We start from the raw sequence: 25,968 nt of genomic DNA on the forward strand, positions 1-25,968 counted from the left end.
TGGACTGACCCCCGCTCTTTGCGGCTCAGTTTCCTCTTCTATAAAACAAGGGGGTTGCGGGGATAATGTGATGACGAACAGGCGCCTCTCCGCTCTCGTAGTCTGGGGGGCTGCAATCTGGGGGCACGCCGAGATCTCCACACTTCCAGCTTTGCCTTGCTAGAAAGCCCACCCCGATGTTTCTTGATTTTTTCCCCTGCAACATGGCTAATAAGGAAATGTTTTGCATGACTTCACATGTACGGTGGGTATCATATTTCTCGCCTTCTCAGTGGTTGGGGAACTGAAAATAAAAAAGTTAAAATTTAAGAAAAGAAAGAAATCCCAGGTGCATGAGGCAGTGCACCGTGGCCGGAAAGAGTTAAGTGCTCCGCGCTGGAACGCGCGGCTCCGGGTCCCGCCTCCGGGCCCCGCCCTCTGATCACACGTCACTTCCGGCAACCCCGCCTCTCCCCCTCCCCGCTTCCGGTCGTCGTCGCCGCTGCTGCTGCTGCTGCGGGGCTGAGGTGGAGGCCGGAGGATCGGGCGGCGGCGGCGGCGGCGGCGGCTGACGGGGAGGAGCCGGCGGGCGGGCGGGCGGAGGGAGGCGGCGGCGGCGGCGGAGGGAGAGGGAGGGAAGCGGCGAGTGAGCGGAGCGAACGCGGCAGCCCCGCCCCGCCGCGCCCCGGCCCCGGCCCGACCCAGCCCGAGCCCGCCGCCGCCGCCGCCGCCTGCCTCCCTCCGCCCGCCCGGTCCGGCCCGAGCATGTCCGCCTCGGCCTCGGGCAGCGGCCCCGGCCCCGGGCCCGGCCCCCAGCACAGCCAGAGCCAGAGCCGGGCCATCCCCACCCGCACCGTGCCCATCAGCGACGCCGCGCAGCTACCTCACGACTACTGCACCACGCCCGGGGGGACGCTCTTCTCCACCACGCCGGGGGGTGAGCGGGGGCGTCCGCGCGGGGGGGGGGGGGCGCTGCAGCGGGGCCGGGGGCTGAGGGGAGTGTCCGCCCCGGGGGCGGGCGGGGGTCTCCACTAGCGGCGCCGCCCCTCTCATCCCCTCCCCCAACCCCTGCCGGTTCTGCGCTGTCCCCCCAGGCCCCTGTGCACCCCCCCCCCCCCCGCCTTCAGACAACTTCCTGAAGCCCCCGAGGAGACCCCCCACCCCCGGCAGGCACCTCTTGTGCGCCTCTTGGTGTCCTCAAGCGCTGAGCTCGGCACCGGGTGCGGCGAGTGCCGCATAAAAGCTTGCTGATCCTTGCAGCTTCTCCGGACGCGTCTACGCGGCGTCCCACCCTTCACTTGGGGCTCCTGCAGCCGGGAGGCTTCGGGGTTCGGAGTCAGACCTCTGCCCCTTTATTTGCCGAAGCTGGCTCAGCTTGGGCTGCTGCCTCGGTTTCCCCGGGCCTTAGGACCGGGTCCCGCCCCCTGCCCAGACCCGGTCCAGCTCCCGAGCTCCTGCGTGGTCTCCCCCATCTTCGCTCCCACTTTTAAACCCGGCAAATTCTAGTCGTCTTTTCCACACTTCCGTGCTCTGCCACGCTCATCTTCAAAAGCCACTAGTTTTGGACCCCCTAACATTCACTTGGCGGATGTCTGGGTGCGATTGGGGCTGCCCTCCATTTAATTTGTATCCAGCCACTTCTCTGTGCCTCCCACCCCCCAAAAAGATGCCAACCAAACAAAAACAAAACCCGTGACTTGTGGGCTTAACAGTCCCTTGAAATGCAACTGTCCTCCATTCTTCACTGTTCCCCTGCCCAGTCCCTTCCTTTTTACAGCGTATTCGGCTTCGCCCCTTTCCAAGATCTCCTGAAACTTCATGGAGAAGATAATTTGTTTACATTGTTTTCTTCCCTATTGCCCCCCCCCCCCCATAAATTACTATTATTGATTTAGAGCTTCCTCTTGGGACGTGTTTGAAGGGAGAGCTCTGCTCTTTGGGGTCATTTACTCCGGGGCCACAGAAGCTGCTTAGTTCAGCTGTTTATTAATCTCAAAGCGAAGCTCTTAAGCTTGGGTTTGGGGTGGGCTGGAGAGCCTCCACCCTGTTTGGCGGTGCCATTGTTTACATTGCCTGGAAGTGTCCTCATTGGTTGGGGCAGGTGGCAAGCAGGAGTCCTGGGATCCATACTGATCTTGTTTATCTGTGTACCACAGCCAATCACAAGGTAGATAACAAATGGGGTGAGGCTTGAGAATGGCGATTGATGGCCTCAGCTTTGGAGTTTGGAGTAGAGGTTAGGTCTTGCTAGGTTGACTGTTTGAAAGGATACTTCTGTCTGGGTTGGTTGCTGAGGTGCCGAATGCCTTTACTAGGGAGGGAGGTGCCTGTGTTTTTGTCTTTGTGAATTTATAAATGATGAATAGAGATTCCTGCCAGACCCTGTAGTGTGTCTTGGAGTTACTTGAAGCAGAAGGGGAAGATTTGAGCCCCCATTCTAACAGTCTCCAGCATTCCTATGTGCCCAGGCCCTGGCACTGTTTCTTTGTACTCCAGCTGGGTGGGTGAGGCTGGATCATGGGTCCAATCTAACTAACATTTCAGATCTGAATAACAAACATTTCAAGTATTTTATGTGCTGCACTCAGGTTTGTAAAACTTTACACACTCTAAGCTCCATGTATTTTCTTCTAACTGGCTACACAATTGCAGGATCTGGGGAGTGTGGGGCAGGGGCACTGATTGAGCAGTAGGATGTTGAATTGCAGTCTCTACAGAGGATCTTGGCTTTGGGGAGAGCCCACAGCCTCCAAGAGTTTAAGATGTCCTAGGCCTTAGAAATTCATTTGCCTGTGTTGAGTGCTGGAGTTGAGGAAGTGCTTACTTTGAGCTACACAGGAAGGGAAGCCAAGTTGTTTACCAGGCTTAGCTCCTACCTAATCAGTACAAGACCTGCCTATTGGCTGAATTGTCTTTTGTCAAAATTTTTGCAAACCAGGAATCCTTAGAAATTAGGGTTATTTCCCACCAAACTTGATCCAATATCTGTTAAACAATAGATATTGATTTTGAAAGCTTGACCTTGATTTTACAATTTCCTTTTCATGTTACTGTCTTTCTGATATGTTCCTTTAAATATAGAGGTACAGACATTATAATTATTACTGTATGATATGGTCATTCATTTGGGTAGAGAGCAAAATTGCATGGCTCCATACTGACCATCGTTCCATTGGGAGTGAAGAGGAGGACTAATAGAACAAAGCAGGAAGTCATCTTACCAGTCAAGTTACTTTGTCTTTAAATACCCCAGAACACTGGCTTTCAAAGATGTTCATTGTTCCTAAAATTCATCAAACTCAGGTTTGAGTTAAGATGATAGATTTAGAATTGGAAGGGATTTGGGGGATGAATTCGAACCCGTTCATGTTACAGATGAGTAAATCGTGGCTTGCTGATTCTCTGCCTAAGGTCACACAAATCATAAATTGCATAGCAGGGATTTGCATTTTTGGCTCCAAGGTTCTTTCCATGACATTACCTGTATTTCACATATACTACAACTATTTTCTGCTTCAGGGTCAGCTATTTCTTAGTGTCTTAACACTTCTGTATTTTTGACAAAGAAATTGAGAGTTGTGATGAGAGCACTGAACTTGGAATTGGGAATATTGTAGGTCCAACTCCTGCCCCAGACAACTTATTAGCTGTGTGATCGTGGACATTAACTTATTTGTGCCTTGGTTCCCTCATCTGTAAAATGAGGAGGTTGTATTTAATAGCCCTTTAAGGCTATTAAACTTAAGCTCTAAAATCTGTAATCCCTATGAAGATCTTGGGTGTTAATGAAAGTTAATAAATAGTCAATAAATATTTATTAGTGCCTGCTCTGTCCAAGGCACTGTGTGAGGGCTAGGGATACAAAGAAAAGTTAAAATTTAAAAAAAGACAGTTCTCAACAATCTAATGGGGGAGACAACATGCAAATGGTTATGAATAAAGAAGAATACAGGATAGATTGGAAATGATCAATAGATGGAAAGCACTAGGATTAAGACTAACCCGGACTTTAGCTGGGATTTGGAGGAAGCCAGGAGAGGTAGAAACAAAGATGAGGAAGGAGATTGTTCCGTTTCTGGAGGACAGTCAGTGAAAATGTCTGGAGTGGGGAGGAGCTGCAAGGTCAGTGCCATCGGATGGAGGAGTATGGGTAGGAAGGTGTAAGAAGACTGGAAAATGTGGAGGGTCAGGTTACAAAAGGTTTTGGATATCAAACAGGTTGCTGTATTTGATCTTGCTGACGGAGTAGGGGGAGTGACATGGTCAAACCTGCACTTTACATCTGTCACTTTGACAACTGAGGGAAGAATGGACCGGAGTAGAAAGAATTTGAGGCAGACAGACTAACCAGAAGGCTGTTGGAGTAGGCCAGGTGTGAGGGGATAAGGGCTTGCACCAGGGCAGGATCAGGAGAAGAGAGGTTATGTGTCCGAAATGTAAAATGAACAGGCCTTGGCCACAGATTGGATGTGAGGGGTGAGAAAGAGTGAGGAGTTAGAGAGATGATACCTAGGTTTTGAGCCTGGGTCAATGGGAGGATGGTGATAACTGCCAGCAGTAATAGGGAAGTTTGGAAGGGGCAAAGGGTTTGAGGGAGGAAAAATAAAGAGGTCGTTTTTGGACAGGTTGAGCTTAAGATGTCTCCAAGGATATCCAGTTCACAGATGTTCAATAGAGAGTTGGAAATGTTAAAACTGGAGATCAGCAGAGTGGGTAGGGTTGGCTATACTCTATGAATAAGTTGTATTCATAAGAGTCACTCACTCAGACTGGATGTAATCTAGAGAGCCTTTTTACTTCAATTAGCACAGTGAATCAAACACGTGGAAGTAAATACTTATAGATGTTATTTTCCTTAGATTAGAGAGCTAAACTGGAGACTTGGATACTATTGTTCTCCTCTTGATTAAAGGAAATAACATATTCATTTATTTTTCTTGTCCAGTATGTTAATGGTAGAAGATAGTTTTGAAGTAGCATGGCTATTTTGTGTACTTTGTAAAAAGAATGTTAATATCTCTGGAGATTTCCTTCAGCTTCTTTATTCTTCCTGTTATCTTTCTTCTGCTGCTTCCCTGCCCTACCCCTCTACTCCCAAGTTGAATTCAAGTCACTACTCATTGAGTGTCTTCTGTGTACACATAGCACAGTGTACACAACCTAGAAAGGGGAAAAATGTATAATCTTGAGGAGATAACATTTACTAGAAAAACAAATAAATCAAGGGCAAAGTTAGGAATTCATAAAAGTGACTGATCTGTTGGATTTTTCTGAAAATAACAAGTTAGTGGAATGAAAGGGATGAATTTGCTGTTTACACCTGAGAAATGTCATGAGGTCTACAGATTGCAGAGAACATCAAAATGAGAATCGATGAGCTCTGATTTGCCAAAAAAACCAGGCAAGGCAAGAGTATTCACAGCTTAGTGTGTTAATTTTTTATATATTTATATATATGTAATATGTATGTATGTATGTAATTTTTTTTCTTGGGGAGCCTTAATATGCCAGTGATCAAAGTGTAATATCCTATTTTGGTAAAGTTACACAAAATTACCCCTGTAGGAATTGGGAAGAGGAAGGGTTGTCAAACATCTGCTACTCAAAACCTTATGTTTAACTTGATATACACCCTTACACACTGTGAAGAAAGGATTACCATGTAGTATCTACTTGATTTTGTAAAGATGTTTGGTTCCTTTAAAAAAATTTTTAAATTGATATATTTTAAAAAATAATTGCCTTCATTTCTAAATATATCCCTTCCCTGCCCCTCCCCAGCTAATTATTCCAGATATAAAGGAGAACAGAAGGGAGAGAAAACGAAGCAGTTTAGCAAAATCAGTCAACATAGTGTTTATTCCAAGCTGCAAAGGAAGAAGAGCGCTATGTTTTCTCATCTCTTGCCGTAGGGTCATGCTTGGTCATTATGATTACAACATTGTTTCTGTGTTTATTCTTTGCAGTTACATTTGTTGTAGTTCTGATGTACTGGTTGTACTTCCCTCTGCATCAGTTCATGGAAGTCCTTCCCATTCTTCTCAGACCTCTTCATATTTTGTTGTTTCTTATGGAGTAGTAGTATTCCTTTGGATTTATGTACCACAATTCTATTTCCAGTTCTTTGCTAGGTTGTTTCCTTCCCTGAGAAGAATAGGATGGAGCCTTTATTTCTAAATTGGAAAGTGAGGCTGTAAAAAAATATGCCCTTATTCTTAAAATTATCTCAAATATCATCCAGGCTAGCCCTTCCTTCAATTTACAGAGGAAGAAATTTAGGTCCGAAAGGGAGGCTAAGTGCCAAGATCATCCTGGGTAAGTAGCAAGTTGAAATCTGAACCCAAGTCCTTTGACTTTAAATAATAGCTGCCATTCCATTTAAAAGACTTATTTTCTTCATTTTGCTTGTTCCTTTTTGCTCTGGAGGTAGTATCTTTAGAGAATCTCAAAGCCCTCTTATTTTTGAAAGGTGTATAAGGACTGACTACAATTTTATAGGCTTCTTTCCCTCCACCCCCATCCCCCCCATTTTCCTCTCTTCATATCATAATAACAACTGTTCTTTCTATATACAGTGCTTCACTGGTCACCCAGTGTTCTATTCTTTCTTAGTTCCCTCAGCCATGTATTCATAGTTCATTTCACAGATTTGGAAACTAAACCTCAGAGAGTTTTAAGTGATTGTTCTGGGTTACAGAATATAAACAACAGCACTGCACTCTAACCCAGCTTTCTGACTTCAGATCTGAGGGCAGATTTTCCATATTACCATGTTCTTTTCCACTTATAGTACTGCTGAGTTCCTGTTTGTGTTTCCCAGGCCAAACCAATATATTTTTTTTTTGGTAGTGCAAATGAGGGGTTAAGTGACTTACTCAGAGTCACACAGCTAGTGTCAAGTGTCTGAGGCCAGATTTCAACTCAGGTACTCCTGAATCCAAGGCTGGTGCTTATCCACTCCACTACGCCACCTAGCTGTCCCACAAACAATATTTAAAAGCCCTTCCTTTGCTATTTGTCCCACCTGGAGTGGGCAGTGATTCTGTGTAGGTCTAATAAGGAGAGGAAATTGCATGACATCAGAATAAAGACATGACAGACAATTCAGCTGCACAGACATTTATTACACACACACTCTATGTGTGCAAGGCACTGAAAACAGCTCTGGCATAGAGGAACAGAAAGGTTTAAGCCATGAGCTTTTTGTGGGGTCTGTTTTGAGTTAGTTCCTTTCCTGGGAGAGAAGGGTTTTTTTGGTGGTGAGAAGGAAAAACAGGCCATTTCCTTGCCCAACCATGAAGTTTCTGTGTGACCTTGGCAAAGTCACTTAGTCTGAGTTTGTATTTGCCAACCACTCTTCCAGAGCCAAGGAATTACTTGTCTTACTGCTCTCCTGTCTTGACAAAGGACTTCATTTCCATGTATAAGAAATGCCTGAGGGATAAACCACAACAGAAAGGAATTTGGTTGTACCTCCCCTTAAATTGCCTTGGATTAACTGCCAGGTCTTTTCCTTAGGTTAGGTTATATTACCTCCTTTTGGTGAGCTTTTTGAGGTCCTGGTTGGGGTGTGAGGTCACTGTTCTTTATAAACACTGTTTCATTTCCCACCTGTGCACCTTTGCACAAGCTTTCTCGCCAGTTCCTGAATGCAATTTCTCTCAACCTCTGCCTGATGGAGTTCTTGCCTTCCACAGGACTCAGCCCAGGTGCCAACCGATCTCAATTGCTGTTCCCTGCTCCAGAAATTGTATATTTTTGCTATTTTTTGTGTATACATTGTTGACCTTCAGTGGAATGTAAGTGCCTCGAAGGGCAGGGGCTTGGAATTTTTGGGGCCTTTGATTGAGTGTCTGGCAAAGATTAGGCAATTAATAAATGATTGTTCTTGAAATCTTTTTTCCGGTAGCACTAGAATTTCTCCCAGGGGTCCCCACCCCTTCCGTTACCCGAGAGCCATGCCATATAACAAAATATTTTAAATGTTTTTTTTAATATCTTTCGTTTCTTACTTCATCGTAGTTAAGCCAGGTATTCTTCACTTTCCCTCCCTCTCTGAGAGCGAGCCGTCTAGTATAACAAATAACATTTTATAGAAAGGAAAATTGATACATAGAAAGTCTGAAAACATGTATTATATATAATACCTATGGCCCTCGCCACCGGTCTACTCTCATATCTCTTCATTTGAGTCTTGCTGAATCTTTATACAAATCTTGTTTCCATTTTACTTTGGATTTTTTGGTGTGGTGTTGACATTTACATTGTTGCAGTCACTGTGTTGTTCTTTTTTTTTTTTTTTTTTTTTTTGATGAGGCAATTGGGGTTAAGTGACTTGCCCAGGGTCACACAGCTAGTAAGTGTTAAGTGTCTGAGGCTGGATTTGAACTCAGGTACTCCTGACTCCAGGGCCAGTGCTCTATCCACTTCGCCACCTAGCTGCCCCGCATGTTTCTTTTCTTGGCTCTGCTGACTTCCCTTTTACATTAGTTTCATAGAGATTTTCCTGTGCTTCTCAATATTCATCACATACATAATTTTCTTACAGTTCAGCAATATTCCATACAATAATTACCACAATTTGTTAGCTTCTCACAGTTAGCTTCTGTTTTGGTTTCCAATTCTTTGCTATCACACAAAAAAATATTCTGGTGTATATGAAGACTTTTTATCTTGCAAAATATTTTTTAAAGAAAAGGAGGGGGGCAGCTAGGTGGTATAGTGGATAAAGCACCAGCCCTGGAATCAGAGTACCTGAGTTCAAATCCAGCCCTCAAGACACTGACACTTACTAGCTGTGTGACCCTGGGCAAGTCACTTAACCCTCATTGCCCACCGCAACAAAAAAAAAAGAAAAAAAAAAAGAAAGGAAAGGAGGACGAGATTTAAAAAACACCAGCAAAACATTGGCAGCTAGGTGGCACAGTGGATATAGCACTGGACCTGGAATTAGCATGATCTAAGTTCAGGTTAGGCTTCAGACACTTATAAGCTTTGTGACTCTGGCAAGTCACATAACTTTTCTTTGCTTCATTTCCTCAGCTAGGAATAATAACAGCAACTGCCTCTTAGTTCTTGTGAGGATCAAATGATAATTGTAAAGTGCTTAGCACTGTTCCTGGTATATAGTAGGTGCTTAATAAATTATTTTTCCCTTCCCCGAATCTGAACAGTCTGAATATATATGCAGAGTACCATACCTATGGACCCCTTTCCTCTGCTAAGGAGTAGGGTAGGGAATATCTTCTTATATCTCTTCTTTGGGGTCTCCTGTTATTTTAAATTTTGCATTATTTCACTTTTGATTGTTTTGTTATTCTTTCCATTTACATTATTGTAGTTAATTGTATATTGTTTTCTTGGCACTGCTTACTTCTTCATTCTGCATCAGATCATGTAACTCTTTTCATGCTTCTCTGTATTCATCATAACAGCAAAGAAATATTCCATTACAATCATGAACCTCAGTTTGTTTAGCCATTCCTCCAGTGTTGTCATAAAAAGTGTTGCTATAAATATTTTGATGCACATGAAGACTTTCTTCTTAATGGTGGCCTCCTAGGGTATAAGCCTACTAGGAAAATCTCTGGGTCCAAAGGGTATGGATAGTTGAGTCCACTTGATTAGCAAAATTTCAAATTGAGTTCCAGAATGGTTGTAGTGATTCTCAGCTTCACCACCAGTGCACCAGTGTGTCTATCTCCCACCACCCCCATCCCCACCCCGCCAGCTTTGACTGTTCCCATCATTGCCATCTCTGCCAGTTTGCTGGGGTTGTTTTCATTGTGCATTTCTCTTGTTATTAGTGATTTGGAGCCTTCTTTTATGTGGTTGTTAAGAGTTTCCAGTGCTTTTTTTTTTTTTTTTGCGGGGCAATGGGGGTTAAGTGACTTGCCCAGGGTCACACAGCTAGTAAGTGTCAAGTGTCTGAGGCCAGATGTGAACTCAGTACCCTGATCCAAGGCCGATGCTTATCACTGCGCCACCTAGCTGCCCCAGTTTCCATGCTTTTGAGAACTGTTTTGTTCATATCCTTTAACCACAATAAATGTTTGCAATTGATGTTTGAGGAAATATGATATAATGGGGAAAACCCTCCAGTGTGATAGAATTATATACTATCTATATGATCATAGAATCATAGCTGAGAGCTGGAAAGGTGCAAAGAGGTCATCTTGTTTTTATAGAGGGTGAATATGGATATGTGGTGACTTGTACAAAGTCACACAGGTGTAAAGCAGTGAGTTGAGGGGTAATGTCGGATGCTCTAATCTAGTCTTCTCTCCCACATACCTACGTTGCTTCTCTAGCTATGCCAGGACAGTCATTAATAGGCCCGTGTAGATATTTTGTGTCCTAAGTTGTCATTGCCTGACAGATCATAAGTTTCCTTAGGTGCAGGGATTGGTTTATTTTGTCTTCATAGCCTCAGGGTCCCAGCATAGTGCCTGGCACACAGCAGACTCTAAATATGTGTTTGACTGTTTCTATTAAGGACTTAGGTGAACTCTGTTATGGACTATTAAATATACCTTGGGAGCCAATGATATGGAGAACTATGTTGTATGCAGATGAGTCTACTGCAGATTAGACTATGTTAACCATAGTCCAGGTGACGAGTATTAAGTGATAAGCCTAGGAGGTCAGGGAAAATTTGGGGAAGAGAGGGCGTCTGAGGTCCACCTTGAAGAGTTCATAAGTTATCGACAGGCAGATAGGGCGTATGTGCTAGATGTGGGAAGAGTGTCTGAGCACCAGGAATAGTCTAAGAAGAATGTTCAAGTGGGTGGCTAGGTGGCGCAGTGGGATAGAGCACCGCCTTGGAGTCAGGAGTACCTGAGTTAAAATCCAGCCTCAGACACTTAACACTTACTAGCTGTGTGACCCTGGCAAGTCACTTAACCCCAATTGCCTCACTAAAAAAAAAGAAAAGAAGAATCGCAAGCACAGTTATATCTGGTCCAACATTGGCAATTGATTTTGTGCAAGCATAATCAGTGTTACAGAAGGGATGGTGCAAGGGCTGCTGGTTTCATACAGTTGGGTTTCAGGACTCAATGATAAGTTTCAGCAATAAGGTATGAAACAGCTTTCTTGTGGGATAACCTTTCAGGGTGACCACCATTAATTAATGCTACTCTTCAGGACCAGACATGTATCCACTTCTCAGTTCACCCAACTCTATTGACTTCTAGGTCACATCTCTCTAATCTGTTTACAGAGAACAGCAGGAGAGGTGTTGTGAAATGCTTTGCCCAAATCTGAGCAAACTAATCCATAGCTTATCAAATTCCTCTGAATTACCAGGTTTAAAAAAGAAATAAGGTTATTTGAAAGGCTCCATTCTTGATGAACCAGTACAGGCTCTTTTGCATTAGACTATAGTAATATATTAATTCCCTTTAGTTTGTATTCTAGAATTTTACCAGGGATAGAAGTCAAGTTTATGGACCTGTAGTTTGCAGGCTCCATTCTCTTTCCATTTCCTTTGAAAAATCAGGAAAATACGTGCACCTCTCCAGGACATTTTGTGATGATTGACAATGATTCGCCAATCACATCTGCCAATTCTTTCAGTTCCCTGGGATGTAATATATAGAATGCATTTGCAATCCACTTTGGTTGGAGTATCCATGTGTAGTGTAAGAGTCCTTGAAAGTTGGTTAGGAACTTGAATGTCCTTTACTCTGTAGTAATGTAGGAAGCCATTCAGTGACATAGTCCATACATACCTCTGTACCAAGAAGACCTAACAGAACATAGTAGGGTTCTTATAAATGTTTGTTGAATTGAAGATCATCCACATGGGGATAGACAAATGATAGATTGGAAGGAGCAAGAGACCAGAAGTAGAAGAAAACCTGTTTGGGCTAGTGTAGTAGTTCAGATAATAAATACTAATGGCTTGAATTAGCCTATTGGCAGTGAGAATGGGAAGGAGAGATGGATTGAAGAGACATTAGGAAGGCTTCTTGGAGAAAATGGTGCTTGGGAAGGTCAGCACTAAAATTGGTGACAGAGAACTGCTCAGTTGGCTAGAATTTGTAAAGGGGGAGTTAGTATAAAATCAGTCTGAAGAAATAGGAGGTTGGAGACATTACAGAGGGCCCTTGGGCACTAAGAAGCAGGACTCTCTCCTCCTTAACAGTTAACCTCCAGAAGCATCCTGATATCTCCAGGATCAAGTACAAAATCTGGTGCTTCAGAAGACCATAACCTGGGCCCCGCCTCCTTTTCTAGTTTTCATACACATTATATGTACCTACTCTGTGATCCAGTGACAATGCCCTCCTTGCTGTTTCTCTAACATAACACTCCATCTCCTGGCTCTGAATGTTTTTACTGGCTGTTCCTCATGCTTGGAACTCTCTCTTCTCATCTCCACCTCCTGGCTTTCCTTGGCTTCCTTCAGGGACGCCGTTAAAATCCCGTTCCCAGTCTCCCATAAAGCTAGTACTTTTTTTCCCTCTGAAATTATCTCCGGTTCATCTTTTAATATCTTCTACATAGTTGTTTTGCATGTTGTGTCTCTATTCAGGTTTTTTTTTTTTTTTGTTTTTGCAGGGCACTGAGGGTTAAGTGACTTGCCCAGTGTCACACAGCTAGTGTCAAGTGTCTGAGTCAGATTTGAACTCAGGTACTCCTGAATCCAGTCCTGGTACTTTAAACCACTGTGCCATCTAGCTGCCCCTCTCTATTCAATTTTAAGATCCTCGAGAAGAGAATATTTTTGCCCTCTTTGTTTGTGTCCCCAGTCCTTAGCTCAGTGCAGTGTAGTAAGTACTTAACAAATACTTGTTCACCTTGACTTAATTAGACAAGGGGGAGCCAGGGAAGGTTTTGAGTAAAGGAGATCACATGATCACCGCAGCACAAGAGAGACATTATTTGGACATCCATGTGAAGATGTTTTGGAGTAGGAATAGGGATATTCCCACAGAAGGTTATAATAGTAGTGTAAATGAGAGAGGATCTGAAATAAGATTGCAGTAGGATGTGAGAGATACTGAGAAAAGTCAGCAGAACCAGGAGAGCACTTTATACAATAACAATGACATTGCAAAGACAGATGACTTAGCTCTGATCAGTGTACTAACCAACCAGACTCTCAGAGGATCGATGATGAAACATCCTGCCCACTTCCTGTAGAGAAGTGACAGACACGGGGTGCAGATCAAGACGTATATTTTGTGGACAAAGCCAATTTGGGAACTTGTTTTAACCTAACTACACATATTTGTTACTAGAGGTTTCTTTCTTTTCTCAGTGGAGAGGAAGTGAAAAAACAATTCTAAAAAAAGAGACAGGATTTAGGCAGCTGAATAGATGGTGGAGAGGGTAGGGTACAAGGTAGAGGGAGATAGTTTGGGAATGGAGACTAATGGATGAGATTCCCAAAGGAGGACTTGGGGAAGAGAAGAGAGGCCAAGGGCAGAGACTCTTTAGGAACACTCTAGTTAAGAAGGAAGGCTGGGGGCAGCTAGATGGCGCCCTGGATTCAGGAGGACCTGAGTTCAAATCTGGCCTCAGACACTTAACACTTACTAGCTGTGTGACCCTGGGCAAGTCACTTAACCCCAATTGTCTCACCAAAAAAAAAAAATTAAAAATTTAAAAAAAAAAAAGATGGAAGGCTGAGCATGGATGAAGGTTTGTAAAAGGTGGGGAGCAGCCCAGGGTGACTGGAGCTGCAGAGATGTTGGGTTACTACTGGGAGTATCAGCCATGGCCTTGGGAGGAGGGAAAACTGTTCAAGCAAAGTTCAGTTCTTCTTGCTACAAGGGAAATGCTGGAAAAGGCCTTGGGGTGCATGTGCGTGGGGGGGCCTGAGAGGGCTGTTTTTTTTCTTTTTACAGGGAGTACTACTAAACAAAAAGAGGTGAAGTTAGTACAGAGCTCTGAATGAGAGAATTCCTTGAGGATAGAAGCAAATGGCAATAGAGTTTTATGCAGTTACTTCTCCACACCAATCCTAATGTTCACTGTTAATAATTAATGGGATTGAGAGTGCCTCTAGCACCTCATCTGTGAAATCTGACCAAGTGTGACTGTTCCAGGAGGCCACTGGAGGCTGCCTTTTCTTGGAATCAGAGCCCAGGAATTTCTTGCCCTCAAGAAAGTTTCTCAGATAAGGTGAATTTTCCAGCCCAAACTGGCCTGGGTGTGTTTTGATTTTCTTTGCTCTGCCTTGTATTTTTTGGTGCAGAGATGGAATTAGCCTGGCCCTCCTTACTTCGACAGTGTCTGTGGATTGCAGAATTGTAAGCTATTACTCTGCATGAAACCTTTGGGTCAAGCCCAAACCCCGTCATTTCACAGACGAGGACACTGAAGACCATAGGGGTCAGGTTAGTTTTCTTTAAGTAAACCATCAGAGCCAAGGCCCCAAGTAGACCTGGAGTCTCCTGATTCCCTGGGGACAGGGTGCCATCCACTTGGAGCACTGCAGGGGCCTTCTTCTGCTTTGTCCTCCTCGTTCTTTCTGCCAGAATAGTCTTCCTTATGGAATCTGGTCAAGACCTTTGGAGGTCACTGTTGTCAGTGGAATCGATGAGGTCTAATTCCTTTGCTCTTTTGGAGGCTCTCCTCGTTCTGCTGCTGCCCCAGCGTTCTAGCAATTCTTTCCACCTACTTTAGGCTCCAAATAAACTTGGATGACTTCATATTCCCAGACACCCCTTGTGCTTGGGGATGAAAGTAGCATGCCTCACTCTTGTTTTTGTTTTTTGTTTTGTTTTTTGTGAGGCAATTGGGGTTAAGTGACTTGCCCAGGGTCACACAGCTAGTAAGTGTCAAGTGTCTGAGGCCGGATTTGAACGCAGGTCCTCCTGACTCCAGGGCCGGTGCTCTATCCACTGTACCACCTAGCTTCCCAGCATGCCTCACTCTTAAGTAGGAGCTGTGCTTTGGGGATTCGTTTGTATTGATTTGACTGAATTCTTTTTTTTTTTTTTTTTTTTTTTTTACAGGGCAATGGGGTTAAGTGACTTGCCCAGGGTCACACAGCTAGTAAGTGTCAAGTGTCTGAGGCCGGATTTGAACTCAGGAACTCCTGAATCCAGGGCCGGTGCTTTATCCACTGCGCCACCTAGCCGCCCCTGACTGAATTCTTAATATTTTCAAAAACATTGTCATTGGTAGGGTCTGAAAAAGGTCATTAACTTACCAATGACTTTCCTCATTTGGTTCTACCTCCCATTATTTCCCCACCCCCCATATTATCTAAACATCTTGCCAATTGTGTATAGAGTAGATGCATAAACTTTTTAAAAATTAATTTATTTATTTTAAATTAATAAAGTATTTTATTTTTTTCATTACCTGTAAAGATAGTTCTCAACTTTTGTTTATACAAGCTTCCAATTTCAGAATTTTCTCCCCCCCTCCTCTAGACAGCAGGTAATCTGATATAGGATATATATATATACACACATAATAACATTAATCATATTTCTGCATTAGTCATGTTATAAGAGAAAAATCAGAGCAATGATGAAAAACCTCAAAATGAAAAACAACAGCACCATGGGGCAGCTAGGTGGCACAGTGGATAAAGCACTGGCCATGGAGTCAGGAGTACCTGAGTTCAAATCCGACCTCAGACACTTAACACTTACTAGCTGTGTGACCCTGGGCAAGTCACTTAACCCCAACTGCCTCACTAAAAACCAAACCAAAACAAAAAAAAACCAACAGCACCAAAAACAAAAGAAATAGCATGGTTCATTCAGCATCTATACTCCACAGTTCTTTTTTTTTTTTTTTCCTGGATTTAGAGATCGTCTTCTATCATGAGTTCCCTGGAACTCTTCTGTACCATTGCATTAGTGAGAAGAATCTAGTCCATCACAGTAGATCAACACACAATGTTGATGATACTGTGTACAGTGTTCTTCTGGTTCTGCTCATCTCACTCATCATCAGCTCACGTAAGACCCTCCAGGTTTCTCTGAACTCCTCCTGCTCATCATTTCTTACAGTACAATAGTATTCCATTGTATTCATGTACCACAACTTGTCCAGCCATTCCCCAATTGATGGGCACCCCCTCAACTTCCAATTCCTGATGCATAAACTTTTAAAAAAATCAAACAAAAACTATTTTACTGGCATTTGTTTAAAAATAAAATTACAGCATCAGCTTAATTTATGTTGGATGGGTTCACTTCCAGATTACTTGAATTAGTATAGGCAACTGGGTGATGCAGTTAATAGTGCTGGGCTTGTCAGGAAGACTTGAGTTCAATTACTGCTCCTTGGCAGGTCACTTCACATTTCTCAGCCTCAGGTTTTTCATCTCTAAAATGAGGGGGTTCAACTTGAATGGCCTTTAGGTGCCTTTCTAGCTCCAAATATATGGTCCTGGGATGGTTTGTGTGGTTTGGACTTTGGTTTCTGTTTTTCTTTTTGCCTTTCAGAGTCTACAGTTTCCATTTCCTCCCCTAATAAATGCCTTACGATTGGCTACCTAACTTCCTGTGTACTTTACAGTTGTGCTTTCTTGCCTTTGCACACGTCATCTGAAGGAATCTGGCTGAACCAAATTTTGTTTACATTCCTGATAGATTTCATCTTTTTTGACCTTGAGAATGATAAAGCTCTTTACAACCTTCTTAAGTCACCTGCTTTGTTTTTAATAATATTTGATTTTTCTATCAGGTTATCCTAATCTTAGGTTAGCTACATAGCCCTTCAAATTCATTGTGGCCAAACTTTTTCCTTTGTTCTACTGCCAGGACCTCTTTCGCCTTCCAGACAGTGAGGCATGGAAGTTTGAGGATAAGCTCTTGGAGTAGCTCTGGAATATAGAGCTGTATTCCATGACTCTGATTTCCCTCTTTCCTGTTGAGCCAGTTTTCTGCTTCCACTTCTGGTGGGGTGAAGCAGAGCAGAGGTTGGAGCAAATGCTTTTTTGGATGATTAAATAATAGTTATTTCCAGTGTGAAAGTCTAATGTTTTAAGTGTACGATGCATAATGTTATGTCACTTGATGCTGTAATGAATGATGTCTGTGTTGTTTACTTAGCAAGAGAAGTAGCATATATAGTTGGAGTCAGACCCTAAGCTATAGGCTTCCTTTCTAAGTATAGTATCCAGGAGAGATGGAGCAAAGAGGACTGGACAAACACTGACAGCTTTCAGGAACTTCTTGTGACCCCTTTTTGTATAACATCAGGGGCCTTGGAGGATGGCTTTGGGAAAGCTGTACAGCCACATCCCAGGGGTGCAGAATTTCCTTTGCCTTCCATCAAATTTTCTTTTAAATGTGTTCCTTGTCACCCTTTTGGACAATTGGACTTCGTTACTGTTGGGGGAATTTTCTTTTCTTTTTTGTAGGAAGGAGAAAATCCAATTCTTTTTGTGAATAGGGCAAGGAAGAAATTTTTATCTTAAAGTTTCTCTGGCAGCTGTTAACCTGAGGGTAGATCCCTACTGGCTTCACCTTTGATTTGAAAGCTTTTGAGAATAAAGGCTGGATTGTATTTGTTCCTTTCACCTGCTATGGCAATATGCTGAGAAACACACAGTGTGCTTTAATTTACTTCCTCCCTCCCTCACCCTCCTGTTTTTTAGGAACCCGAATCATCTATGACCGAAAATTCTTGTTGGATCGTCGAAATTCTCCCATGGCTCAGACCCCACCTTGCCACCTCCCTAATATTCCAGGAGTCACCAGTCCTGGTGCCTTGATTGAAGACTCCAAAGTGGAAGTGAACAATTTGAACAATCATGACAGGAAACCTGCTGTGGGTAAGAGAAAAGGTTGGGGGGACAGTTGGAAGAGTAATATGATTAAGAGTGAAATTAAAATGTTAGGGAGCAGTAAAATAAAATTTATTTAAATAAAGATTTGGCTGTATCTTTATCAGAGTTTTGGAAATGATCTTGAAGGTTTTTTCCTCTTGAAGTTCTTAGCCCAAAATCAGACCCAGTAGTAGAAAGAAAAGGGGGCGACATGGAGAGAAAGGAATGGTCAGTTGCAATGGCCTTGTCTTGTTTTGTGCCTCAGACCTTACCATACCCTCACCTATATTTCCTTGGGGTGGGGGAAGCCCTTCTCTTTTAGCTCCTATTCTTGCACTGACATCATCCTCTGTTGTTTCCTTGTGATTTGGAGCCCTCTGAGCTCTCGAAGGCTGTGTGGGGCATCTATAGAAAGTTCTGGCAGGTGCCACAGAGCTAGAAAGGCCTTGTGGACAGGGTCCCAGGGCAGGACTGATGTTTGACAACCAGTTGATCTCCATTTGGAGTGGGTCATCACCACACTGGTTGGCACAGCGATGAGTTTTTCAGCCAAAGTCTTTCTACTGAGTGACAGAGGAATTGTTTTCCTCCTTATGGGAGAGAGGACCTATACTGATGAAATAACAGTGTCAGAGAACTGACTCTGTAAGTCGTGGGGAAGGGAATGTGAGTCTTATGCTCTTCCTTTTTCCAGCTGGACTGAGGTTCTCAATTCACTCTTTTTCTAGTTTAAAAACAAAACAAAAGCCTCCGTCCTTGCGGTGGCAGGATTGTCTGTCCTTCGAGCTGGCGACCCCTGCACTTGCACAAGCATTCTGACTCTGGAGGTTCCCGATCAGTTGTTAATGGACAGACTTAATATAGAGTTCAGACCTTAGGAGGAGCCTGTTGATGTGATAGATGTCTCAGTACTCCCTGGGAGCCTGCCTTTTTTCCCAGCCTGTGAACAGAGGGTCACCAGGAAAGTCTGGGGCTTTTGCTCCGCACTGTGGGATGAGTTGGCTGCTGGTCTGCAGGGGGGGTTGGGGGGGTGTTGAGATAAGACATTATCTGACCCACACTGTAGAGTGACCTCTTGATCAGTCCTTCACCAGAAGCAAAGCAGAGTGGTTAAGGGGTGGAGGGGGAGCTGCCAAAAGATTTGTGGAGTCAAGTCAGCTGGTTTTGCAGGAAGACACTAAGACAGGAAGAGCAGGTGAATGGTGACAGGATCGGGTTAGGAAGACCCGAAGACAGTGTGCCTTATTATTCCTTTCCCTCTTTTTGTTCAGCTCTTCCAGTCTTCATTTGTAGTTTATCACTTCCTAACAAAGATCTGATGCTTGATTTGAAGTAGCTGGGAACAGAAACATCTGATTGATTGCTGTGTGTGCCCAGTGTAGAGTGTTTGATTTTCGGTTTGTTCTGAACCAGGGGATGATGCTCAGTTTGAGATGGACATCTGATCAGTCTCCAGATGACAGGAAGCAGCAGCTCCGATGCCTGCATGTACCTGCTTTGACCAATAGGATTGAGAACTGAAAAGACAGAAGAGGCAGTAGCAGCACCCTCCATTGCAGTCTCCACTTCATCCTCCAGGTGCCAAAGGATCAGAAGACTAGCTCCCGTTCACTGACTTCTCTTCTCTGCTCCAGTTTCCCTTGCCCCAGTTCGACCACATCAAGGCCCCTAGCGTATTCCTGCAGAGGCAAAAAGCTACATGGGAAGGGAGCTGACTTTTTGCTCTCCTGCTCATCTTTCCGTCAAGGTGGAACGCTCACTTCCATGCCAAGCTAGATGCCAGTTCCCAGCTATCCTGGGGCGGGAGTCAGATGTAGGTTTGTTGGGTTTGTTGGGTTCAACATTATCTATTTTCCTTCCCCTTTGGCCTTCTGTCCCTCATGTGTTTCAGTACTGTCAGAAGGCAGGTTGCCTGTATTTTGACTTTGAGAGCTGTCATGGGTAGGAGGGGAAATGAGTTGCTAGTTACCTTGACCTTGGGTGCCCCTTGAGGGAGGAACGCTCTCTCAAATGCTTTTGTGAAACCCCAGCTTGTGACTGCTTGTCTGCTAATGCTCCATTGCCTCACTCCCATCCCTTTCCTCTGCCTTCTTTCCTTTGGGGAGGCATGTCCTCTGCCCAGGATGCGCCCCTGCCTAGCCATCCTTTCCCCTCACCTACCCGTTTGAACAGAACTTTTTAAAACTTTGTACTTAGAGGGAGCCATTAGTACCCAGCTACTGTGCCTCTTCTCTTATTCCTTTCCCCTAAAATTCCTGTTTTCAGAAACTAATTTCCCTTGTTCTTCTCAAACGTCTAAGGGACTCCATCAGCACCAAGAGCAGGTCTGTACCAAGGTAAAGGGGCAGTGTTGGCATCTACCTTGTGGATGGCTTACATTGTTGTTCTTTCTTTGATTCTAGACTTAAACTTGAAAAATGACCTCTTGTTGGCTTGGGATACATTTGGAGACTTCGTCTCAACAGTCAACTTCTCTCTCAGGTTGGCAAGTGGTCTTTCCATCCTGTCTATTGCCCTAGCTTCAGTCTTGTCTTCGACAAAGGAGAGTTGGGAGTAGAATTTGGGACTGATCTCAGAACTGACCCAAACTTTCTCCCTCCTGATGTAGTTCTGCCCTTTGTGGCTGACTGATGTAGAATTGGAGATCAACATGGGCTTAGTTTCCCCCTTGCTGTCTTCCTCTACTCCCTCTCCCTGCCCCAGCCCTTCCCATTGTATTCTCTTGTTATCCTGTATTTCCTTGTTTCTCTGCCAGTCTGTTTTGCAGCCTGACATCAAAGGTACCTTGATCTGAGTTGGGATCTGATAACATCTGACGCTCCTTGAGCGAACCTTTATTTTTAAGATGACTACAGACCTATTTTCTAGAAACGTTTTCAGTCAGATTCTGAACAGCAACTTTTTCATTAAACATCTTCCAGTATCAGGAAGGTGAGAAGTCTCTGTGGAACAGGCTTGCTGTTCTCATGCCACCATCTCCTGTTTTTGTTCCTTTCTCCATGACCGTGTGTGGGTGCATGTTTAGGGTTTATGTTGGGTAATTCTGCATAATCAGACCATTCTGCCTTGCGCTTTGCCAAAGGCTAAATAAAGCCTTCTCGTCTTTCCCTTTTCCTCCTCTTCCTTGGCTCTAAACAACAGTTGGGTCCCGTTGGATCCCAGGCTCCTCTGATTACTGCCTGTTGCTGTCCTTGCCCATCCTTCCACAGGTATCTTGGATGGTGTGATGGAGTTTCTGTTAGTTCCTTAGTGTCCTGGGCTCTGATAGTGAGAGCTCTAGCTCCCTGGATGAAAGTCTGTGCAAGCTTTTTAGGAAGCTGTTAGTTTTCCTTCTGAGCTATAAAAAGACTCTGATGGGGAATGCATTTTCACGTGAGGCAGAAGAATTTCTTAGGAACTTGATTCTGTTTTCTACTATAAAATGTGAATAGTTAAAAGAACAGAACCTTTTGAAATTGTTGGCATTTCTCAGGAATGAGCTGCGGCTGCAGTGTGTAGGGAACATTTGAGTAGAAAAATTTGGAGATGAGAAAAGTGGCCATACCAAAAAAAAAAAAAAAAAGATAGTATCCCTACCAACCTTGGTTGGAATTCAGGTGCTCCAAAGTGTTGCTGTCCACATTCTTCAAAAACTTGATGTTGCAGACAGAACTAGCCCATTGGGACCTCATTGGTCCAAGAGAGAGCGCCGTCCAGTCCAGAAATTGGCATTGAGTGGATGACAGCAGGCAGCCAATCTGTTGATGAGTTTGAGCTACATCGTTAACGTGGGAAAACTTGATGGCTTCATTAAACAAAAAATATTGATTAGAAACACAATTTTTGAAAGAAGGAGCCATTTTAGTGACTTGTTTTCTCTTGAGGGGAAGGTTACAACCAAATTCTCTTCCCCCCCTTTTTTTTTTTGGGCGGGGCAGTGAGGGTTAAGAGACTTGCCTAAGGTCACACAGCTAGTAAGTGTCAAGTGTCTGAGGCCAGATCTGAACTCAGGTCCTCCTGACTCCAGGGCTGGTGCTTTATCAGAGGATAAAGCGCCACCTAGCTGCCCTCTCTTCCCTCTTTTAAACCCTCCCACCCTCACCTTGAGACCGAAAGCCTCCCCCAAACCACATGAGGCTGTAAGCAGTGCTCTTCTGATGCTGACCCCAAGAGGTTTTCTGATCTCCCTGGCATTTAATATTTTAAATTAAACAAGGCCAAGACACCAGCTTCAACCCCCAGCTGCAGGCAAGATCAGAATTGGGGGGGAGGGGCGGTCAGGGGTTGGATGCTATGGACTGCTGTATCCTCTTCTGGAAGTTCCTTGGGTGCATGTCCTTCAGGCAGTGTTTAAGAAACTTGTTGGCAGAGGACCCACCCATCTAGGTGACCTTAATTTGCCTTTTCCTTTCTGTGTAGCCCCTCCCTCTGTGCTTCTGGAGACAATCCTAGTCTTACTGAGAAATGACCTGTCTTTCTTGCTGTGGTCTTCTCCCTACCAGTTCTGGCCCCAGCTTCTGGAGGTCAGAGTCAGAGTCCTTCCAAATCTGCTTCACTGTATCCAAAATGTAGTTTTAATGTTCTCATTCATTGAGTAGATGATTCAGATGCTGAAGACCACTAGGGTTTAGTGAAAGGGCCCTTCCTTGCAGCGATCTGCTATCAAGAACCTTGTTCTTTTTTTTTTTTTCCACCCCATCAAGAATGAAATTAAAGTCTTAAAGGAGTGAGCTGAAACTATATCTCTATGGTTTATTGCTACTGAAAACATGATTGTCTCTGCCAAAAACTAAGCCAGGAGAAGAGAGTTCTGAAGTCTTAGAACTGAGTCTCTTCCCCACAGAAAGACTGGTGTCAAACATTTTGAATGAATGAATGAATGGGTGAGTAAGGAGGGGTTACCCTTTTAAGAAAGAGACAAGTCTGTATTCCTCCCTGACCCTCAGCAAACTAAGGTCTTTTTTGCCCTATGCTAGTCATAGAAGCTTATGGTTGTCTCCCATTTTCTTCTTCATTATCCCAAATACCAGGTTTTCATTTCTGATGACTAGCTTAGGATTTTCTTTCTTAACCTTCAGAAAGTCACTTAACTTTTCTTCGCCTCAGTTTTCTCATCTGTAAAAGAAGAACGAATTAGACCCAATGACCTCTAATGTCCCTTCCAGTTCTAGAGCTCATGACCATGACTCAGGAATTGCCAGGTCAAGGGATTCAGGGCATTTCTTCTGAGGAGCTGTGGCAGGATTAATTGGATTGAGGGTACACTGCAGGGTCAAACCAGAGTCTGTAAGCGATGACCCCATTTGGGAGATGTGATATGATTAACAGAGATCAGAATCTGAGCAGAAGCAGGCATGGTAAACAAGCAGCCATGTCAGAAACATAAAGGATTGGTTGGTTTACCAAGCCCAAGGCAAGAATATCAGAAATGAGAATGAGCAGAGATCAGAGAAGCACCCGACTAGGCTTTAGGCAAACCTAGGGTAGGGTTTGGGGCAGAAGAGCTATGTCAGCTGAGAAGAGAGCAGAGGCCCTATCTGCTTGGCTACACCTGAAGTCCTCTTCTAGCTAACCCTGGTTTTCCAGTTAAAACACCTACTTTATTTTGATCCAGTGTCTTTTTAACATAAGACCAGCCTCTTTACCTAGGTCGGACTTTATGAGGTACTTGCTTTTCTCAGTAGACATTGTTCTCCCCTCATGGGTTTTAGCGATTCCTGCATTAAAAATGTTTGGTTGTCAGCATTTATCGGATTGCTAGAGTTGAGCAGGTGTTCCATGATTTCTAATTATTCTTTGCTTTCTCTTCTTCATTGTCAGTAATCAGCTCTAGTGCCATTTGTGAGAAAGTAGGACTTAATAATGTCAACTCCATTGTGCCCAGTGGCCCCTTAATGTTGGCTATTGGCGCTTTAAAAGAGGATCCTTTCACTGGACCTGAGCCCCCATCCCCTCTCTTGTCCCAGCAGCGCAGCTGTGCCAAATCAGCATTCCTTTGGACGTTGAAGCTGTGCCCGCCTGCTGCAGTCAGTCGCCTGATTTCTGTCCCCAGGGTCTGTCAGTCATTTACCCAAATCTTTATTTATCGAGTGTCTGCTGTGTGCAAGAGTTGCACTCATTTTCAGTTCCAAGGTGCTTCAGGTAGCTGTGTCTGATTATTCAGAGGGGAATCCTCTTTCAAGTCCCTTCCCTTTTCTTCCCAGGTTGGATGCTGAGCTGTGGGAGCAATTGCTTTGGGGTTCCTTGTACTTAAACCCTTTATTGGCTCTGCCTTGTGCTCTTAACTACAGAAATCATAGCATTAGGAGAGAATCTTTGCCTCCTGTTGTCTGTATTTGGCCTGCAGAGGGCAGTGTCTTACCCCTAAAGCAGAGTTGGAATCAATTTCCCCTTCCTTTGGCAATCACTCTACAGAGTAAAGTAAAGCCCTCCCCTGCCCCCTTCTCACTGGGTCAGAGCTTTCCCCACTTTGCACATCTCTGGACCATAGGTCTGTGGACAGTCGGTGGGCTCTTTATTAATCTGCGTAACCCAATCACAGTGGAGAGGGTAGAAGGGATTCCATTGGAATGAGTGCTTCATTCTTAGGCATCTCTTTGGATTCTGGATTTTGATGAGCTTTGACCATCCCTATAATTTGTTGCTTTTCATTTTCCCCAAATGAAGATGGACTCAGAGCCAAGAGAAGGTGGGCCACAGTTCCCAGGGACTGAAGTCTTGTCACTGTTTTGCTCATGGTAATTGTTTTGGGATTAAGGTTCTTTTAATGTTAGATTGGAGACCAAGTCAAATTTTTACTTTTCCCCCTTAAAACTACAAGGATTTAGTTGATACACGGATTATTTATTTTCCCATTTATCCCTTTGGGGAATATTAACTGCTTCCTATGGGCTGGTCCTGGAAGTTGATCCCTTTTGTTGAAACTCAAATACAGGAAAGGTCTTTAGGTTCTCATGTTAATCTTACTACACTTCCCCTTTGCTTAAACTCTGCAGACCTGGCAGACTGCATTTTATATCTGGGATGCCAGAATGGAAAACCTGAGGTTTGGGGGGAATGTGACTAAGGTAAAACAAGTTCCCTAAGGTGTGAAAACTTTTACCTTGCCCCTGCCTAACAATTGGAGCAGGTGGAGAGCTGCTTGGAAGCTTGGTAATCATCTGGCCAAATGGGGTACTTGAAAGGGAAGTCTCCTCTTCAGCATTGGAGAGCATTGGTTCTTGAAAATGAAGTTACTCCACATCCCAGGCTTGGAAGACTCCATGAATCAAGCAAGTGTGGCATGCCCATTCTAGCTCCGTGTTCCTTCCCTACTCTTTAGTCCTGATCTTAAAAACAAAACAACCTATCTGTGCCAAGGCTAATTTACTTGAAACCACACGACTAGCCCCATCCTATATATAGGATAGAGATCAGATTAGATGAGCAGGATGAATGGTCCATCCCACTTACTAACTTCCCCATGTCTGTGTTAGTCTCACCGGGCATTGGTGGTCCAGTGCCTTTCCTTCACCTCAAGATGGAATCCATCTATTTCTACCTTGGTGAAGCCGCCCTCTTCCTGAGGGGGGTGAGGTAGTCCTTGAAGGTGTCTCGGAGAAACCAAAGGACACTTGCATGTTGGGTGTCCGTTTTAAGCTTCTTTTTAATAATCTTTTATAAAGAAAATGCTCATTCCCCTTGTCCTGTGCAGCTGACTCCCTTGTCCTCTTGCCCCTTTCCTTTCAGCGCCATTTTGAATAAAAAGGCTACGGCTAGCCAGAAATTGTGCCGAGACCACTTCCTTACCCACTCATCTTTCCACTCCCTTCCTTTTCATTATCATTCTGGATGGAAATCAGAGGCTGCCAGCCAAGGCCTTTAGGCACTTCTGTATAATTCCATGGGTTTTGTGGGATTTTTTCTTTTGTTTTTGCTTTGGTTTTTATTTTAATTGTTCTTCAAAACCAACAGGTATTTGGAAACATAGGACAATTCTCACCAATGGTTGCTGTTAGTTAGATCAATAAAGATCTTGACTAAAAACTTGGCTTTGGATTGTTTTTGTTTTCCTCCTTCACACTATATCAGTTGTTAGCATTTGGGAACCTTCATTAGAATGGGGAAGGTGTTTTGGGAAAGGAAACAATCTTCTTTGAGCCTAACACTCAAGACTGATGCATCTGTGGAGCCCTTAAAGTTGGGGTGTGGCTCCAGAGAGGCAGGCCGGTATTGGAGAAAAAATCACTAGCCTTTGGGGTCAGGAGCCCTGGGTTCAAGAATCA

General features: G+C 44.1%; 1 protein-coding gene across 1 annotated transcript; it reads left to right on the forward strand.

The window, feature by feature from the left end:
- The first annotated feature begins 727 nt into the window (after positions 1-727).
- Positions 728-25,729, forward strand: EIF4EBP2 (eukaryotic translation initiation factor 4E binding protein 2). Its single transcript, XM_043981666.1, has 3 exons — positions 728-916; positions 17,555-17,731; positions 19,139-25,729. Exons 1-3 carry the CDS (start codon positions 745-747, stop codon positions 19,168-19,170), a joined length of 381 nt encoding a protein of 126 aa, XP_043837601.1. The 5' UTR covers positions 728-744; the 3' UTR covers positions 19,171-25,729.
- Positions 25,730-25,968: the final 239 nt, after the last annotated feature.

The sequence above is a fragment of the Dromiciops gliroides genome, chromosome 2 (assembly GCF_019393635.1).
Source record: "Dromiciops gliroides isolate mDroGli1 chromosome 2, mDroGli1.pri, whole genome shotgun sequence".
NCBI lineage: Eukaryota > Metazoa > Chordata > Mammalia > Microbiotheria > Microbiotheriidae > Dromiciops > Dromiciops gliroides.

Coding starts and splice junctions, on each gene's coding strand:
- EIF4EBP2 (XM_043981666.1), top strand. CDS start 745: ATGTCCGCCTCGGCCTCGGGCAGCGGCCCCGGCCCCGGGCCCGGCCCC. Junction 917..17,554: donor CTTCTCCACCACGCCGGGGG/GTGAGCGGGGGC, acceptor CCTGTTTTTTAG/GAACCCGAATCATCTATGAC. Junction 17,732..19,138: donor TGACAGGAAACCTGCTGTGG/GTAAGAGAAAAG, acceptor GTTCTGAACCAG/GGGATGATGCTCAGTTTGAG.